General features: G+C 36.2%; 1 protein-coding gene across 4 annotated transcripts; it reads right to left on the bottom strand.

Moving 5' to 3' along the window:
• Positions 1-12,239: 12,239 nt before the first annotated feature.
• tmem150b (transmembrane protein 150B) lies at positions 12,240-20,218 on the bottom strand. 4 transcript variants are annotated; one of them, XM_051102808.1, is made up of 8 exons: positions 19,207-20,218; positions 17,936-19,092; positions 16,616-16,699; positions 16,474-16,533; positions 14,998-15,065; positions 14,793-14,920; positions 14,538-14,715; positions 12,240-14,438 (listed from the first exon to the last, which is right to left on the bottom strand). In XM_051102808.1, exons 3-8 carry the CDS (start codon positions 16,678-16,680, stop codon positions 14,239-14,241), a joined length of 699 nt encoding a protein of 232 aa, XP_050958765.1. In that variant the 5' UTR covers positions 16,681-16,699; positions 17,936-19,092; positions 19,207-20,218; the 3' UTR covers positions 12,240-14,238. The 4 variants fall into 4 exon arrangements, with proteins under 4 accessions (XP_050958765.1, XP_050958772.1, XP_050958777.1 ...); XM_051102815.1 differs by having other exon boundaries at positions 18,274-19,092; XM_051102820.1 differs by having other exon boundaries at positions 18,977-19,092.
• Positions 20,219-20,391: the final 173 nt, after the last annotated feature.

Below are 20,391 nucleotides of genomic sequence, written 5' to 3'. Positions count from 1 at the left end.
CTTTATTTCTTCTAGTCATCAATTAAATGGAGAGCAAATGGCGCCCCTTTGAATTCAATACAGATTTGTGACCTGTCTTAAGTAGCACAGGTATATTGTAGCAATAGCCAAAAATGTATTGTATGGGTTAAATTATCGATTTTTCTTTTATGCCAAAAATCATAAGGATATTACGTAAAGATCATGTTCTGTGAACATATTCTGTAAATTTCCTACTGTAAATATAAACTAAAATCTAAACTTAATTTTTGAGCAGTAATATGCATTGCTAAGAACTTAATTTGGACAACTTCAAAGGTGATTTTCTCACTATTTTGATATTTTTGCACAGATTCAGATTTTCGAATAGTATCTAAAAGTCAGCGATTTCTCGTTAAATGATCATAAATGATCTCACCCATCCACACAGATTCTTTTTTGTGTATGTTTTCATTCCTCCTAAGAAGCTTTAGGAGAAACACCTAATGATGGATCATCAATTAGTACCAAAAAAACAGATACAACCCAAATCAATTAAAGGTCTATTACTCTAAATCTTCCCAGAAGCCTGCACAAAAGTGTCCCACATAGAAAATTTTCATTATAATCAAAATGATTACTGTCACAGAGGTTTGGTTTTAAACAGGACAGCAGATATTGTCCCAAATCAGAAGCTGGGTATCCCTGACCTGTCCGATCAAACTGCCATCATCCTCAGGAATCTAAAACAGTCTCATTAATATCAATTATGTTTCCAGATTTCTAACAACCTCAGCATGTCTAAGATCCAGCAGCAGCTTTGACGCTGTCTCTCTCCCTTTCTTTCTCTTTCGAACAGAGGAAACTGCAATACAATGATAACGGCTGCGAACACAATAGACCCTAGGAGCACATTCACACCGGCAGGCCAAGTTTAGCTCAGAAAGGTCAGCACACACAGACCTCTATGCCATTATTCTCAACATCATCCTTTAGCGCGGACTGCAGTCGGCTACTAAGAGCGGAGCTTGTCTTTTTTAGGACAAGGAGGAAAGCCTGTATGACGTGAGTGGTTTTGTAGCCTGGGAGAACTGCGATGTATTCCAACAATCCCAGGGGTTTGTTCTCAGACCGAATGTTTTGAGGATGAATCATCACAGGATTCACTTAAATGCATCCAAATTTATTTCTGCATGCTGCTGGGGCAAAATGTCAAGCTATAATGAAAAATCTTATATGTACCAATCAGTTGCAATGTTTCCAAAAGGCCATTGAGGGGGAAAAAGTGCTAACCTTAAAGAATTTTGGCCATATTTTAAGACTAATTTTATGAACTATAAAACATTTATTTAGTCATATGGCAAAATCTGCAATCATTTAGTATGAAAAACTCACCAATGGCTGATTAACTGCCTTCATGATGAATTTCTGACGATGTTCTGCGGTGTGGCTCCCATGACAGCCATCTAAATAAGAACTGATAAGCACAGAGCAATTGAGAGATGTTTAGTTACAAAAACGTGTACTTCATATCTTGTCCATATATGCAATTATTTAAGCATATTTTCTTCATGCCATGATATTATTAATAGCAGTACCTTTTTTTCAGTATAGTCCACAAATTCACTCTAGCACAGCATACCACACTGAAAAATGTCCTTATTATTAAAGACATTATTGTTAAAGGATTAGTTCACCCAGACATGAAAAATGCCCCATGATTTACTCAAGCCATCAGGTGTTTATGATTTTCTTCTTTTAGATGAAAGTTATATGAAAAAGTGTCTCTTCCAAGCTTTATAATGGCAGTGAATGGTGGTCGAGATTTTGAAGCCCAAAAAGGGACTGTTACGATTCCTTGATTCAGTTTGAGTAATAGGAATTTTTAAAAATGCTGTAGCATTTCTGTCATAAAGAAATGGCCAAATATTAAAGATTAAATGGGCGTTTGAGTTAAATGTTGTTTAGTTAGTTTTAAAGAAGGATTAGATCTGCAGAAAAGTGTAAAAACAATCATCAGGCCGTTGGCGCCCTCTGCAGGTATTTGTTATAATGCGTAATATACATTAGTTCCACTGTTTATAATACATTAAAGTGCTCATATTATTAGCAAAGGTTGCTAATATTGTTTTATGAGACTCCTTATACAGGTTTACATGTATGCAAGGTCAAAAAACACTTTAGTTTTCCTCAAAAAATATATTTAATTTTACCTCATTTCTAAATGATTCGTAAACAACTCATGCAAAGTAGTTAGAAGAATCAGTCTCTCTAAACCCCTCCTTTCCGTGAGCCCTCACTGCTGTGATTAGTCAGATGGCGCAGTCCTTTATGATTGGTCTACCACGTACAGCGTGTGTCAGAAAACAAAACGCCATTACCATAACTGAATGACAGCCCTGGAGACTTGTCAATACATAGAAAAGATGGCATTGATTTTACCATACCAATTCGAGCCGGACAATGAAACGGCTGAAGCACGGACTACCGTGGAAAGTACTCGCAATTTCCTTATGTAAGTGAACCGGGCACACCTCTATGTTGTAAACTTCAACACTGTATAATGCATTAATGCGGCTTCAGCACGGCGTGAGCTCCTTGCGCGCTAGTGGTGCGCTCCGCTGCCCGTGCGCTTTGGTCGAGGCAGAAACAAGGCGTCCTCACGCAGCACAAGCATTTGAAATGAATGGGTTTCATAGCGCAGTGCTTTCCGTATTCGATGTGAAAGCCGATTCGTGCGCCATCCTTTATCATTACTCCAACTAATGAGACAGACAGACAGTCAAGCTGCATCAATCACACATTTTTAGACTACAGTGAGCCCACAGCTGAACAACAGAACTACACAAGCGTGATTTAGCCGGTTAGCAAGACATGTGCAGGGTTGTTACACAACATAAAAATAAACAACTATGTATTTTGAACGATCACTAGAAAACACAATCTTTGTAGATTCATCTTTTGGAAGTGAATATAAAACAAATTTACTCTCACAGCGTAGGATACAGGATCTTCTCAACATGACGTAAACCACATGGAAATTTTACTGTTTGTGGGCGGGCAAGTTGTTTGCGACGTAGAACGTGGGCGGACATTATGCAGATGTGTTACTTGGTGACATATAGGCGTAATAGAAAAAGATTCGAATTCCAGGCAACTCGTTCAGGCGATTGTGAGACGACTCTTTTTTTTTTATAGGCCGTAACTTTATTTATCGTGCACTGTCGGCTTCACAACTTTGCAGATGTTTATGTTCACATACAGCTACATGACACACTGCATGAAAGGTCATATTTGAAAAGGCATAATAGGAGCACTTTAAGTATTTTAACACTTTTGTTCAGTAAAATCATATGATTGCTTGCTTTTGATACTTTTTATTAGAACTAACCAACTATTCAATTACTACAATAATTGTGCATGTTGCACAGTCTGTCTTGGCTTTTACAGTTTGACAAGCAAATCTAAGAAAATTTAGAAGAGAATAAAATAAATAAATAAAATAAGTGTACCTGACTTAACCCAAATTACACTAATCAGACCAAACACCTAGGTCTAATTTTGGAGCGAATGTCCCACCAGCAGGTTTTGAAATGTCATCATGGTTACATAATGCAATAGCACTTCATTTTATAATATCCACCTTGCTTGAGATTTCCAGTAACTGTTCCTTAAGGCATCTGGTCTGGGGAAAAGGTCACAGTATTTAAAGAAAAAGGTCTCAACCACACCGTGGCATCTTGCAAAGGTTATCAGAGAACAGATGAACATTCATTTGGACTTTTTTTTAACCAATAAAAAGATTATATTAAGCAAGCTTTTTTCATCAGTGTGGGTAATTTATAGAGCAAAATTATTTTAGTATTTTAGTTAATGCCAGCTCAACCATCTGTTGTGAAATTAGCTTGAAGTATTTTTACATGTTCAAAAAAAGCATCAAATGGCAACATCTTTAAACCAGTCTACATGTACAGTGCCTTGCAAAAGTATTCATACCCCTTCATTTTTTTCATGTCATGTTTTATGTTTTATGTATTACTTTTTCTTCCACATCAGTCTACACTCCATACACCATAATGGCAAAGTACAAAACAGGTTTGGAAATTTAAAAAAAAAAAAAAAAAAAAAAAAAACTGGAATGATTACATTGCATAAGTATTCATACCCTTATCTGGGACAGTTAAATCTAGCTCAGGAGCATTCATATTGCTTGTAGATGTTACTACATTTTGAGTGGAGTTAACCTGTGGCAAATTCATACATGCATACACCTCTCAATAAAAATGCACGCAGCTGAAAATGCATATCAGAGCAAAAACCAAGCAATGAGGTCAAAAGAACTGCCTGTAGGGCTTAGAGACAGGACTGCATCAAGGCACAGATCTGGGGAAGAGTTCAGAAAAAAATCTGCTGCATTAAAGGTTCACAGAAGCATGTAGTCTCTGTTATCCTCAATGGAAGATGTTTGGAACAACTAGGACTCTTCCTAGAGCTGGCCAAACTGAGCAATTGATGGAGAAGGACCTTGGCTAGAGTGGTGACTAAGAAGGTGATGGTTACTCTAGTTGAGCTCCATGATCATATATGCAGATGGGAGAAACTTACAGAAGGACAAACATCACTGCAACACTCCACCAATCTGGGCTTTATGATGGTGTGGCCAAACTCACTCCTCTCTTCAGTGAAGACACATGAAAACACACTTGAAATTTGCAACAAAACACCAAAACTGCTCAGTTTTCCCATAGAGCAAAATGTGCTTATCTTAAACCCACTAGGATCCATGTGAAACCACCACCAGGCCACACATCAAACATAAACGCAAAGAGCCTGAGGCACAGCCGTTTCAAAGCACACATGCACCCTGTGTCTACCACTAAACAAGAGCCCCATCTACCCAAAGGACTTTGATGAACCACATGACTGCTTCACCCAAGCCAGAGAAGCCAGGAGCTTTAGATGTTTAAAAAGGAATATCTTACTCAGATACACCCATTTTCTGCCCTCACTGGGTAATTATTGTTTATTGCGCCAACACCAGAAAAATGAGAAAGACAGAGATTCTGTTTAGTTAAACTGAGCTGAGCTGAGTCCTCTGAAGTCCAAAAGTGATGATAAAAGCTTGTTGTGTCCTACAGAGGAAAACAGCACATCCAGTTTCACACTGGGAGATCTGAGAGCAAGCCAATGGACAACAGCGGCATGTGCCAGTCTCATCTGCGTGTGGGTGAACAGAAAGGTTCTTTATCAGTGACAGAGGTCATAAATGTCTGTGTGTGATTATCTTTATCCATACGCCAACGAACATAATTATGTTGTCATTCTGTGCATTTCATCCTATCTCTCTTTTCACCCACTCCACAAATCCACTAACTTCACTTTTCTTCCTCTCTCTCTATGCATCCCCATAGCTGTCTGGGTATTTGACCCCAAAAAATCCCCAACTCCCAGTCTGACACAATACTGCTCCTCTGTGTTGACTTGAGTTGGAATGAGCTAGATGAGTTGAGCTGAGTTAACACTAGAAAGCTTGCAAAGCTAGAAAATGTTAAACTTGACGAACCAACTCGCTTTGTTTCCACAGTCTTGCTTTGTCTCTGAGATGGGTTGAGCTGGTCCAAAAATGACAATTTGTTTACTGAAGAAAGTCATGTAGGTTTGGAATGACATGGGGGCGAGTAAATGATCACAGGATGTTTATTTTTGGGTCAACAGTTCCTTTAAAGGATTAGTTCACTTCCAGAATAAAAAATTCCTGGTAATTTCCTCACCCCCATGTCCTCCAAGATGTTCATGTCATTCTTTCTTCAGTCAAAAAGAAATTATGGTTTTTGAGGAAAACATTCCAGGATTTTTCTCCATATAGTGGACTTCACTGGGAATCAACAGGTTGAAGGTCCAAATTATAGGTTCATTGCAGCTTCAATATGCTCTACACAATCCCAGCCAAGAAATAAGGGTTTTATCTAGTGAAACGATCTGTCATTTTTTTTTTTTTTTTTTTTTTTTTTTATAAAAAAAATATATATACTTTTTAACCACAAATGCTCATCTTGCATTAGCTTGACTTCACTCATTATGTAATCACATTTGGGCGGTTAGTTCTTTGTTTGTGTACTTTGGTTCAAGAAGCTACCTTTTTGAGGTGGGATAAAAAAATCAAATTTTCTCCTTCAACTTCAAAATCGTCCGACATTGTTGCTTTAACTTTTTTGTTAAAGATATTTGACTTTCTTTGCATGTTCACTTTGTAAACACTGGGTCGGTACTTCCGCCTACGTCTTGCATGATCTTTCCAACGTGACTAGATAATGCATGACACTGAGCTAGTGCAAGACGAGCATTTGTGGTTAAAAAGTAAATAAATGTTGTTTGTTTTTTGTTTTTTTGAAAATCAATTGTTTCACTAGATAAGACCCTTATTCCTTGGCTAGGATTGTCTAGAGCCCCTTGAAGCTGCATTGAAACTGCAATTTAGATCTTCAACCCGTTGATCCCCATTGAAGTCCACTATATGAAGAAAAATCCTGGAATATTTTCCTTGAAAAAAACGTAATTTCTTTTTAACTGAAAATTATCAGGAAATTTTTATCTGGAAGTGAACTAATACTTTAAGTTGAGAGGATTTGGGATGAATGGACTTACGGTGAAATGACTGTATTTGAGAAGACTTCATTTGAGTTGACAAGATGAGATGATTTAAAATAACACAAGATGACTTGAGATAAGTGTGATATGCTATGAGTGTACTTTGGTTGACTTGACAAAATGACTTCATACAGTTTAAGTCAAAAGTTTACATACACCTTGCAGAATCTACAAAATGTTTATTTTATCAAAATAAGAGGGATCATACAATATGTGTGTTACTTTTTTTTATTTAGTGCTGACCTGAATAAGATATTTCACATAAAAGACATTTACATATAGTCCACAAGAGAAAATAATAGTTGAATTTATAAAAATGATCCCGTTCAAAAGTTTACATACACTTGATTCTTAATACTGTGTTGTGACCAGAATGATCCACAGCTGTGTGTTTTATTTAATGATAGTTGTTCATGAGTCCCTTGTTTGTCCTGAACAGTTAAACTGCCTGCTGTTCATGACAACAGGTCCCACAAATTCTTTGGTTTTTCAGCATTTTTGTGTATTTGAACATTTTCCAACAATGACTGTATGATTTTGAGATCCATCTTTTTACACTGAGGACAACTGAGGGACTCATATGAAACTATTACAAAAGGTTCAAATGCTCACTGATGCTCCAGAAGGAAAACGATGCATTAAGACCTGGGGGGTGAAACTTTTTGAATTTGAAGATCAGAATAAATTTTACATATTTACATTTCTTTTTCTTCTGGGGGACATGTGAGTATCTTCTGTAGGTTCTGAAGGGCAGTACTAAATGGAGAAAAAAAGATATTTAGGCAAAATAAGAAAAATGTACACATCTTCATTCTGTTCAAAAGTTTACACACCCAGCTCGTAATACAACGTTTTTCCTTCTGGCACTTCAGTGAACCTTCTGTAAATGTTGCATATGAGTCCCTCAGTGTGAAAAGATGGATCTCAAAATCATAGTCATTGTTGGAAAGAGTTCAAATACACAAAAATGCTAAAAAAGAATTTATGGGACCTGAAGGATTTTTCTGAAGAACAGCAGGCACTTTAACTTCAGGATGAACAAAGAACTCATGAACAACTATCACTAAACAAAAAAAAAAAAAAAAAAAAAAAAACACAGCTGTGGATCATTCAGGTAACAACACAGTATTAAAGGAGAAGTCCACTTCCAGAACAACAATTTACAGATAATGTACTCACCCCCTTGTCATCCAAGATGTTCATGTCTTTCTGTCTTCAGTCATAAACAAATTGTTTTTTGAGGAAAACATTTCAGGACTTTTCTCCACATAATGGACTGATATAGTGCCCCGAGTTTGAACTTCCAAAATGCGGTTTAAATGCGGCTTCAAACAATCCTAATGCGGTTGTAAATGATCTCAGCCGAGAAAGAAGGGTCTTATCTAGCGAAACGATCAGTTATTTTCATAAAAATAATACAATTTATATACTTTTTAATGTCAAATGCTCGTCTTGTCTTACTTTCCCTGAACTCCATTTTTTTCCAGGTCATGACAGTTAGGGTATGTCAAAAAACTCCCATCTCCCATGTTCTCCCTCAACTTCTGTTTTACCTTTTTTTGTTAAGGGTGTTTGATCTTCTTTGCATGTTCACTTTACACAGACTGGGTCAGTACTTCTGCAGCGATGTAGGATGATTTTGAAATGAGTTTTTCGACATACCCTAACTGTCTTGAGCCAGAATACACAGAGTTCATGGAGAGTGAGACAAGACGAGCATTTGAGACTAAAAAGTATTTAAATTGTATTTTTTTAATGAAAATAATTGATCGTTTCGCTAGTTAAGACCCTTTGTCCTCGGCTGGGATCATTTACATCCACATCTGGGATCGTTTGAAGCTGCATTTAAACTTCCAAAAAACAATTTCTTTATGACTAAAGAAAGGAAGATATAAACATCTTGGATGACAAGTGGGTAAGTACATTATCTGTAAATTGTTGTTCTGGAAGTGGACTTCTCCTTTAAGAAGTGTATGTAAACTTTTAAACAGGGTCATTTTTTTTTTAATAACTTCAACTATTTTCTCTATATGTAAACATCTTTCATGTGAAGCATCTTATTCAGGTCAGTACTAAATAAAAAATAACATGCATTTTGTATTATGCCTCTTATTTTGGTAAAAAATAATGAACATTTTACAGATTCTCAAGGTGTATGTAAAATTTTGAGCTCAACTGTATGAGATAATTTGAGTTTAGTTGAATTGAGTTGGGATGGGCAGAGCTCAATCTGAGTTGCACTACACTCAGTTGAGGTGAGTTGGGCACAACTAAACAGGAGTTCAAAGCTGCTGAGCTGAGCAAATCCACTGAAGTCCTCAGAGAGGAGAGGTATTGTGTTGGACTGGGAGGTGGGAATTTTTTATGGGTCAAGTGCCCAGACGGCACAAGCTTTGGGGGCCTAGAGAAAGGGGGAAAGAAAGAAAATTTATGGAGAAGGTGAAGAAAGAGAAGAATGAATAATGCACTGTAGGAATGAGTAATAAAATGTTAGCATCTTTGCATATCCGGTTCCATCATCCTAATTCGGTTTTGTTTTTTTGGTTAAATGCTTGATATTAAAGCAAGACGTTGTTGAGCTTTTATTCCATGACATAAAATACATCAGTAATACACTGTAAAAAACTATTTGTTGAGTCAACTTAAAATAATTTGTAACCTGGCTGCCTTAAAATTTTAAGTTCAGTCAACTCAAAAACAGTTTATTCAACTGGAAATGTTAAATTATACTAAGTGACAACTTAGATATTTGAGTTGAATCAACTTAAAATTTTAAGGCAGCCAGGTTACAAATTATTTTAAGTTTAGCAAACACAAATATCTAAGCTATTACTTAATACAATTTATAATTTCAAGTTGAATAAACTTATTTTAGTTGACTGAACTTAACATTTTAAGGCAGCAGGGTAACAAATTATTATCAACAAATTGTGTTTTTTTATTTTTTTACAGTGTACCCCATTCACGACTTTATCCTAGCTGATAAATGGAACTACAGAGGTTGTCAGGGACATCAAACATCACACCAAACAAGAAAACCCATCTACTCATTAGTCCTTTTTTTACAGCACAATTATGCTAATTATTCCAACTCAAACTTTCCAACATGTGGAAGAGTTGTCGAAGCTTAGTGGTGGTGACATTGGAGTCACGTAAGAGTGGTGAAGTTCGTTTGCAGCCTAACTTTAACTTTTTACTTCTGGTGATTCTATTTAGGCTTCATTTGTGAATACGGTTATGATAAAAAAACATGTTTGTTGGTCACAGAGCTTTTTTTTTGCAAGAATCCAAAAACTGATGGAAAATTCCTTTTTGCGTTTTTGTCAAGGGAACAAGGGTGACGCTAACTTTCAATTCGGCCTGCAAAGTTATGCCATCCCATGCATAGTACATCACAGATATGGACAGAGAATCACACAGAGACACTTAATAACCTCTGATAAACATAATTTCTGATCACCCACATGCAGATGAAAGCAGCACTCTCCTCTCCTCAAATAAACCTTGTGCACTGTCACAAACTACCCTAAGTGTGTGGGGGTCCGGTCACATATAATGATATAATTAAGTCTTGTCTGATTGTTCTCTATAAGAGGGCAAAGGGGCCATTTGAATGTGTATCTCAGCAATTAGGGACTTTTCAGAGTGTAGGAATGTGGTGCGCTTGGCATTTTTGAGTAAAAGGGCAGCTCTCCGCTTGAGAGTGCCAGCGCTGCGGGATGAGATCATGACTGGAGATGCCCACTCGCTGGAAACAGCAGCACGACTTCTGCTCCCTCGCTCCCTTTTTCCTAACAGCTGGGGAAATTCCAGACCTGTTAGATTATGGATCGAGGAGATTAAGGTTTTTAGGCCTAAATCAGATTTTATGCCTCTGTTGTGCTCCCACCCTCATATCTAGAACATTTTAAACCCGACGAACCGACTCGCTTGCTTTTTTCCCCACTCTTGGGGCAGGATTTGGCTGTTTGCTGATAAGCCGTGTGTGTATGAGGTGGCAGGCAGGCCGTTTGCTTTGCAGATAGTACGCTAGTGCTATTGTTGCCCGGCAGGAGCTGTGCGAGGGATAAGAATAATCTGGAATAACGCAGGCGTGAACGAAGATTACGGTCGAGGTGAAAGGCACGGCGGACCTGAGGCCTGCTGCGCTTTTAAAACAAAGATAGAACAAACGCACGCTTGATACAGATACACTGAGGCATTACATAAGAGCCAGACTTGATGCCCTTTAGCCAAACACAGCATTTACCCCATATCTAACACCAGAGCCCTTTGGCTTTGCCTCTGTATTAAATGTCTGTTCAAGTCTGTTAAAAGGTCACAGTGCTGCCATGTGTGAATTTCATGGTGGATAAGGATGGCAGTCCGGGACACTTTCTGGGAGCAAAGCAGCGGTCACGTTGTCAAATTTGATTGTATTATCTGTTATCTTTTGAATATATCTTGTCAGGTCAAACTTGAATTATTAATACCAACAAAACAGATAGAAAGATAGCAAAACAAATCATATATCAAAGCTTTCATGGCGAGTATGTCAGTGTTTAGATGACAGCATTACTCAGCTGACCCTCTCCCTAAAAAAACCCCCAAACCAAAACAAGCAGATATCCAAAGAAGATTGCTCAGATTTTAGAAAAACACTGATCATGAAAGGATATTAAAATAGAAAAGAGAAGGAAATAACAGATTCCCAGGACTTTTCAATGTGCCTTTACGTTCTTTCATTTGCCCCCTCGTGTCCCTCTCTCTTTTTGTGTTCTCTCTGTTTTTTCCCCACCCATTGAGAGCAATGCGTATGTGAAAGAATGTCATCGTGAGACGCACAGACTGCTCTCTACTGCCGTTTCCCATCTGAAAATCATGTCCGACTCTGTTGTGTCCAAATTTGCAGGCTTACTGGATTGGCATGCACGTGAAAACAGCCCAGCCTGGTCAGTTATTCTATGAGTAAAGAGTAATAAATATGTTTCAGTTGTACATTATTTACTATTAGGGTGTGGCTTTTACACTAAACATTTCTAAAACGCAATATACAGTTACCTGTGAACTGAACGCTAATGAAAATATAAGATAATCTCAGGTTCAGCGCTCCCCCTGGTGTCTCCTTTGTGTAAACTCACTTTAATTACGTGCTTCAGTTACTTAATAGCTGTGTTTATTACTGCTGCAAAATAAACTTTACTTAAAACAGTAATTAGTTATAGTTACTAGTTACTTCTCACAAATAGTAACTGAGTTACATCATTATAAGGGTCATTCCATAATTGTGGGTACGTCTCATGTCCGTGAAGTATATTTTTAATATATTTTACGTCAATATAAAGCCCTGATGCTTAATTTTCTAGTACACAATTATATTTTTCCCAATCACACTACTATATGTTGAAAATGAATTTTGTTCAAAAATGATATCATATACAACCCTGGTATTCAGCTGTCCGATTTTGTACAGTTGCTCATTCTACTCTGCATTTAAGCATGAAAATGATCTCAAATATCAGTTCATTTCATAGTTTTGCCTTCAGTTAGATTAGGTTATCAAGACATTTGGGTGTGCGCTTCAAAAATGATAAGTGTTTATTGTGATATAACTTGTTTTATTTGTGTCCAAAAACCATTGTGAACTAAGTTACCCACTAGAAAAACCCCCCTCAGAAAGGAATTGTTTGTCCCATTCTAGCATAATTTGCACAGTATGATATTTCCTCTAGAAGCACATAGATGAAACACTAGAAGTTATGTTCTCTCTCTTTCTCCTAATATTGGTAAACTAGCAAACCTGTGTCAAGAGTGGATTAATGAACTGTCAACAGTGTTACTGCTGCAAATTTTAACAAGACAGTTTAATAAAACTTACGTTTTGTTTATGAAAATATATTTCTAAACATACCATATGCTCAGTAGTTCTAGGCTTCCATGTTTAATATAGGCCTTAAAACACACAAAAAAATGTCAACTAAGTTACCCATCAACTGTGTTACCCAGTAAAGGTAACATGGTGGACAGTAGCAAACATAGATGGTATTTTTTGCACATATTCCTACAGATCACCTATATTTCTATAGCACTTTATACAGTATAGATTGTTTCAAAGGAGCTAAAGGTCATGTTGGGGTTTTTAGGACAAAAAAAAAAAAAATTCACAAGAAAAAATTATTCACATTGTCAAGTTCTAAATGTACCTCTAATTATAGAATGACCTATAAAAGTAACCAATTACAGGGACAGTTTTTTTTTTTAAAACAAAATGTGTCAAATAACTTGGATGCCCCCAATATTTAATATGGTAAATGAATAAAACATTGTACACTAATCTACACTATTTTAATGTGGGACAATGTGAGAGACACCTTCCAGGGGCTAAATATCATGTTACTGGGGTCGCTTCAACCCATGGGCATAAAAAAAACATCATAATAACAAGGAAAAAAGGTCAAATTAATTTTGTAAAATAAATAAAACTAATGTAAAATAAATAAAATAAACAGGGTGTGCTTCCTGCCATCTCGGTCTCCATCACCGTCAGAAAAGCCGTTTATAATGCTGTTATGAGGCATAATTCGCCCTTTAAACTGTTGTGCTACGAACATCAACTTCAAATAGGAGATCAAGTTACGCTATTCATTGTCTAAATAATAAATGTGACCCTGGACCACAAAGCTAGTCATAAGTAAATAAATAAGCTTTCCATTGATGTCTGGTTTGTTTTTTGGCCAAGATGCAACTATTTGAAAATCTGGAATCTGAGGGTACAAAAAAAATCAAAATATTAAGAAATTAAGCTTTAACTTTGTCCAAATGAAGTTCTTAGCATTGTATATTACTAATCAAAAAGTAAGTTTTGATATATTTAAGGCAGGAAATTTACAAAATATCTTCATGAAACATGATACTTAATATCCTAATTTTTGGCATTAAAAAAAAAAAATGATAATTTTGACCCATACAATGTATTGTTGGCTATTGCTACAAATATACCTGTGCTACTTTAGACTGGTTTTGTGGTCCAGGGTCATAAATATGCTACTTAGACTTATTTTAATTTGATGGACAATAAAACTAGATGGAAAATCCTATCGCATCTGACAAATCAGTTCACAACTCAGTCTTATAGCAGCTAGTTTTGTCGATCTAGTTAAAATGTAGGACTACTATTACCGAATTACTGATGTTAAAGCAATACCATCGTGTACACATTGTAGACTGTAACCCAGCAACTGTTAATAGTTACATTTATTCATATTCAATAGCTTGTTTTGATAATGGTCAGATAAAAAATAAATATTTTTATAATAGAACAAATTTAATAACATTATGCAAACTAAGTCTTTAAGAATACAAAGAACCAGACTGAGGTTGTTTGTTGTAGGCTAATGAAATAGCCTGAATACTACACTGATAAAACATCTGAAGGTACATAAACATCATGTAAACAATGTCCATGAATTCAGTATTCATTTCTGCAAAATGTGGATTCGAACAGTACCCCCCGAATGTGCTTTAAACTGGGAGTGTTTTGCATTATGTGTGTATTTGTGCACATTTTGGTCCATTGTTGTGTCCACAGTGTATGGTGAGTTTAACTTGTATGCATCTGTTCGATTACCACAGCCACAACTTGCCAGTTGTCCCTCAGTGAATCTCCTGTATCGTCCACACACCATTCGCATCACTGCTGTTTATTCTTTGCTTTTTCTGTACAGTGAACTTGTGGCAGTCAACGTGTCTGAACTCCGCTGCAAAAATTGCAAAGAGTGCAAAAAAACACATGACCAGCGCCCATTCGCATATGGCAGATTCAGAGCGAAACCCTGCGCCATAGAGAACCAACACTGAGAAGACAGAGGGTCAAGGACAACAAAATTACTACTTACAATAATATAAAGTGAAAATGCATTCATTTCTTATTATCTTTTAGAGCTGAAGGATACTGCAGATGAGCAAACAAGTACACAGGCTGCAGAAGATGACGCGCGCCGCCACCACCCACTTGCGATCATGTGATGGCGGGCTGTAGTACGAAAGCCACGTTTGGACCCAGAAATAAGCCAAACCCAGGGCAAAGGCTAAGAGCGCTCCAAGCAGATGAACCACCTTCACTACGGATTGCTGATAATACAAAAGCAACCACACATAAGCACAATTTTGCAAGTAATCAAGTAACTTCTGTTAGCTATATACTTTACCTGGAAGTTTCCTAGAATGGAAATCCCAATGCTAGAGACGAAGCCGAGCACCAAACCGACTGTGTTTAAATTAGATGCACAACCCAAATCACGGATCTGCTGAAATCTGATTGTTACAATCCACAAAGCTATGGAAAGAAAAAGAGGTCACGCAGAAGGTACAGTACAGTCAGGTGATTTTCCAAAATGGGATGAAAGGACTCACCCAACACACAGCATATGTTGCAGATCTGAGAAAACAGGCAGCTCTGGGGGTTGTATGAGCCACATGTGCTGGAGGAAACAATATTCATGGATTTTCAGTCTCGTTCACACCCATTCATGCATTTCTAGCTCTGAAACAGCTTACACTCTAAAAAACGCTGGGTTATTTTTTTTTAACCCAAATCCTGGGTTCAGTCCCTTGGGTTATTTTTTTTTTTATATTTTTCTACCTCAGTTTTTCTGTAACTAAGTTGCTGGGTCATTCTAAGTTGGGTTATTTTTTCTACTCAAACCCTGGGTTGAGCCCGTCTCTGACGAAACAACCCAGCTGCTGAGTCACAGTCAGTTAGAGCATGGGCTTTTTGAGTCCCCTACAGGAGATACCGCCAATTTACACTTCTTCAGTGAAATAAAGGTTCGTATACATTTTATCTAATTTATGAAGTCTTTACTGTGCTGTAAATTGTATTATTATACGCAACGCAACATAAGGACGAGATGTCAGTTAGCAGCGGTTGTTTCACAGGATGAAAACGCCTTTTGCCTTGCATAAAATAAATTGATTTTATTCATTATTGTACCGAGTTTTATCTTAAAATATGTTTCTAATGTCAGTACGGTTTGTTTATGGGCAGGTTTTGGAGTCAGGCATCTTTCAGCTACGAGTGAAATGCGAGGCTGTGGTCCGAAGTTCGTAGTTGCCGATGAACACTGGCTCACATTTCTTCATGAGATTTTGCGCTATTTTGGTAAAAAGCAACTACAGAGAACAACTGAATACACTAAAATTAAAATTCTACTTTTAAGTGCTACATTTTTATGTCTAAAATGCTTGTTAAACGAGTTTAAATGTTGTATTATTGCAAACTATGCTGTATTCACCCAAATAAATTAAATTTGTCTTATATTTTTGTCTATGGGCGTTCTTGCATAATAATAAATGTTCATCTTTTGATTATTGCTGTTGCCTCTAGTAATTCTGTGTGAGATTCTATAAGTTCCAGTCCATTTTAAACCAGCAATATAATCATTTGTAAACAATAGCTGACTTAAATAAAATGGTAAAAACATTTAACCCAACCAGCTGAGTCAAAATAACCCAGATATTCTGTCCAATATTTTCCTGGGTTGCCAAATAACCCAAGTTGGGTTGTTTTTAACCCAGCATTTTTGAGAGTGTAGAGACACACATTTAGTCAAATGATGCTTACGTTAATAAGTCAAAAGTAAATACTTCTCAAGGAAGGTTAGCTCCATTAATGATCCCTTATTACAGCAAATTGATTTCAATTCAGGAACGATATTTGCAAATTCAGAACAATTTGTTCTGATTAACAGTGAGGTTCAATTCAACTCAGTTTAGGTTTATGATTATGGGTATGACAGAATTATGTAAATCCTTTGAAAAAAAAAAAAAAAAAAAAAAAAACACTGAACACACTTTTTTAAAAATTATGCATTGCGCTAAGGTACATACCTGATGAAAGGGAATTCTTCAGTTATATTAACAGTGTTATTGGACACTGCTATGGCATACCTGCACACAAACCAATGCAGAATGTGTCAAATATATAAAAACAAAAGCGGATATTGAAAAGAGTAAGAGAAGTAATACTCACACAGCCCACATCCCAATAGTCCCAAACACTGCCAGGGTGACAGGAAGTAATGCCCACATCCACATGATGGACCAATCAGATCACCTGTAGAAAGACCAAGCGTCTCCTTATAAATAAACACATTTATTAGCATGTATAAACTCCATTGTGACCTAACAAATATGCAACCCTGGACCACAAAACCAGTCTTAAGTAGCACAGGTATATTTGTAGCAATAGCCAACAATACATTGTATGGGTCAAAATGATACATTTTCCTTTAATGCCAAAATCAGTAGGATATTAAGTAAAGATCATGTTCCATGAAGATATTTGGTAAATTTCCCACCATAAATACAGAACTGTGCAAAAGTCTTAGGCCACTAGTATTTTCATCAGCTAAACATGGTTTAAAGTCAGTTGAAGTCAGTCTTTTGCTGTAGTGTGTCAGTAGGAAATATCAGTTTACATTTCTAAACATTCATTTTGCCATTAATTATAATAATCCAGTGAGATTTTTGTATGGAGCACAGGCTGTTGTCAGACTCCTTGTGCAAACAGAGATCTGATCTCTCCATCATTCAATCCAGTCTGTCTTAAGAAACAGAAAAAACTTTATCAATGAACTTTTATTAACTAAAATAAATAAGCATTTGATGTGACCATCCTTTGATTTAAAGCCGCTTTTGCCCTATTTGCACTTGTACTGTATATATTAAACACACTTTTGCACAGTACTGTATATTTTAAAACTTATTTTTTGACTAGTAATACGCATTGCATTTCTTTTGTTTTTTTTTTTTGCACCCTCTGATTCCAGATTTTCAAATAGTTGTATCTCGGCCAAATATTGCCTAAAAACATACAAGAATAGAAAGCTTATTTATTCAGCTTTGAGACAATGTGTAAATCTTAATTTTCAAAAATTGACCCTTATTTTTTTTATGGTCCATGGTCACATATTTCAGTGCCTGAAAAATTCCCTACACTGACAGATCTTAAAATATATCAGTGGCATAATTTTTTTCCTAAGGTACGTTTATAAATTACTTAAATGCTTAATTGAACTATGGCCTAATCCTGGCTTAGTCTAAGCCCTATCTTTAAAACCAGGCCTATGTATTATACGTACGGAACCTATGAATCAGAACTCGACTCTAGATAAACAGAGTTAGCAAGTATCTGCTTAGATTTTTACAACCCCACCAATATAAGTTATCACATTGTGCTTAAAGGGAGTGTCACATTTTTCTCCACACACCTGTCCTGGTTACAGTGGTGTTAAAAGTCAACATGTATTTTATTATTTATTAAAGAACAGAAAATGAAAAAGAATCATACTTTTTTTGACCGTTAAAGCCTCAAAACCAAATTCCTTTTCAGCTTTTTTGAAGTTGTTCATCTGCCAGTTTTCCTTCAAACTGCAAAGACTGGTATGCAGATATTGGGTTTATGGTTTACTGCTTCACTGGGAATTAATATTACTATCCATTTCCCATGTATTATTTTCTCAGACCAGCAGAGTAGAATGACATTCAAGTTTACGCTTTGGTTCCTACCACCAAAGAACAGATGTTTTAAATCATGTAAAACAGTTTTCATGACAATTAATTATAAAATCTAAACCCAGAATGCCAATGCAAACGGTTTGCGAAGACTAGACAATTTCTTATACTTACACTGAGATGTCAAACTCACAACCATACTGTATGTCAAAAGATCCAAACATCTATTTCGGACTATTTTGGAGCACTTTCTGTGAGCTTACTAAACGGATTGAAATATCTGCAAATAAACATTAGACATGCAAAAGATGACAGAGAGAGGAAAGATGACCAAAATATCACAATCACCACTTATGTCATTTTAGCATGCTAGCTGCTGTGGATACTGAATCTTAATAATTACAGCAAAGAATAATTTTAAAGGTTTAAAAAGTGTTCAGTCTAAGAAAATAAAGGTTAAAGTAAAAGAAGAGTGATAACAAATCTTAACTCTGAATAAAGAGTAAACGAAATAAGCTAAATGAAACAGACAATACCGTTCAAAAGTTTCGGGTCAGTAAGATTTTTTTATACTTTCATTCAAGAATGCGTAAAAAAATGGCGTTTAAAAAAAGTTTAGCAGGCTGAAAGTTCTTTCTGAAGAATGTGACACTTCATTTTGCTAACAATTGAATAAATTACATTTTAAAATGAAAACTTTAAATACATTTAAACTTTTAATTACTATTTTACTGTATTTTAGATCAAATAAATTATTATTAGGCCAATAAGAGATCTTTTTCAAAAAATGTTTAACGACTCCAAACTTTTGAACGGTAGCATTACATATTCAATATATTAGGATTGCAAAGGGCAAATGACAACCTCTGAGACTTACCGCTGATGGACAACGCTGCTTGTGTGTTGTACGTGTTTCCAGAATTCACATCATATCACACACACCTGCATTTCCTTCTTTCAGATAGTGATGTATAGCACTCAGAAACAGTACACCTGCTTGTTAATACAAACATATAATAAACCCGCTGCATAAATACATGCAGATATGGTCAACTGCTCAAGACAAACGTCAAAATAGAGACGAAATATGATCTTTGACTCTCTCACCATGGGATGATTCCTGGTTTTCATGCACAACAGTCTCTAAAGTTTACAAGGAATGGTGTGGTGCATTAAAACATCCGGCGAGCGGGTATAAATACTTGTTTTAATGAGTGAAATCAAAGAATCGCCAGACACGTTCACGCTGACAGGAAGTGCAACATGTGACTGGACTTTGCACCAGCATCGATTTATAACTATAGGACTACCACGAGTCATGTGGACGTGTGTGCTTACACAAACTTACACTCTTTTCCTCCGTTTTGTACCATTTGACCCCCACCTGATGAATTATTGTGCCATGACTACACCATATCACCAACACATAAGTGGATCTGTTGGTGCCTCCCTCATTAGTTTTATCACAGCCAGTTAAGCCATTAATTTGCCACAGTAATGCAGAAATCTTTATTTAGAAAAATATTACTTACAAATACTTATTTATTTAGCCTAACATCATATGAATATGTGATTACAATACCTCAGAAAACTACGAAATTAATCATAGTTGTACAGTTTCTATATCCTGGGTACATACATGCTAATATCAGTCAATATTCTCTGAATTACCTTTCAAATACCACATAAAATGGTAGTCATTCAAATACTATGGTATTAAGTTATGGTACTCATTTTTAACATGAACACTGTTATCAGTAGAAGCTTTTTTTCTTCTTAAAATATGACAGATTTCTGTTGAAAAATAGCTCAAACCAGCTTATGCTGATGAACTAAGCCTAGCCTGAATGGCTAAAAGTAGTCAAATACCCTCTAAAACCAGCCACCTTAACCAGCTGTGACCAGCTTTGACTGGTTTCAGCTGTTTTATTTTTTTTTTAGTAAGGACTGAAAAGTTTTAGTTACATTTACCTTAAAGTCAGTAGTCTTCTCTTTCTTGTTTTCCCCAAATGCTGCCATGTTGCTTTTAAAGGGTAATTAGGCCTATTACCCCTTCCCTCCCTCCTAGCCTTTCAAATATATGTATGTCTGACAATACAGAAACATTTAATGGTTAAACGTTACATAATACACTTCAGACAAATTTAACCTAAATTGAATACACCCATATTCTGAAAAATTCATCAAGGTTTACACATTAAAATTACTATACATCTGACTTAAGCGATTTAACTGTCAAAATGCCACAGAAAAGAGCACAGAAAGAATTTAACATTATTTATTGTAATACTG

This window comes from Labeo rohita, chromosome 3 (assembly GCF_022985175.1).
Source record: "Labeo rohita strain BAU-BD-2019 chromosome 3, IGBB_LRoh.1.0, whole genome shotgun sequence".
NCBI lineage: Eukaryota > Metazoa > Chordata > Actinopteri > Cypriniformes > Cyprinidae > Labeo > Labeo rohita.
Note: the sequence above shows the minus strand (reverse complement) of the source record. Positions and strands in the feature narration are given on the sequence as shown.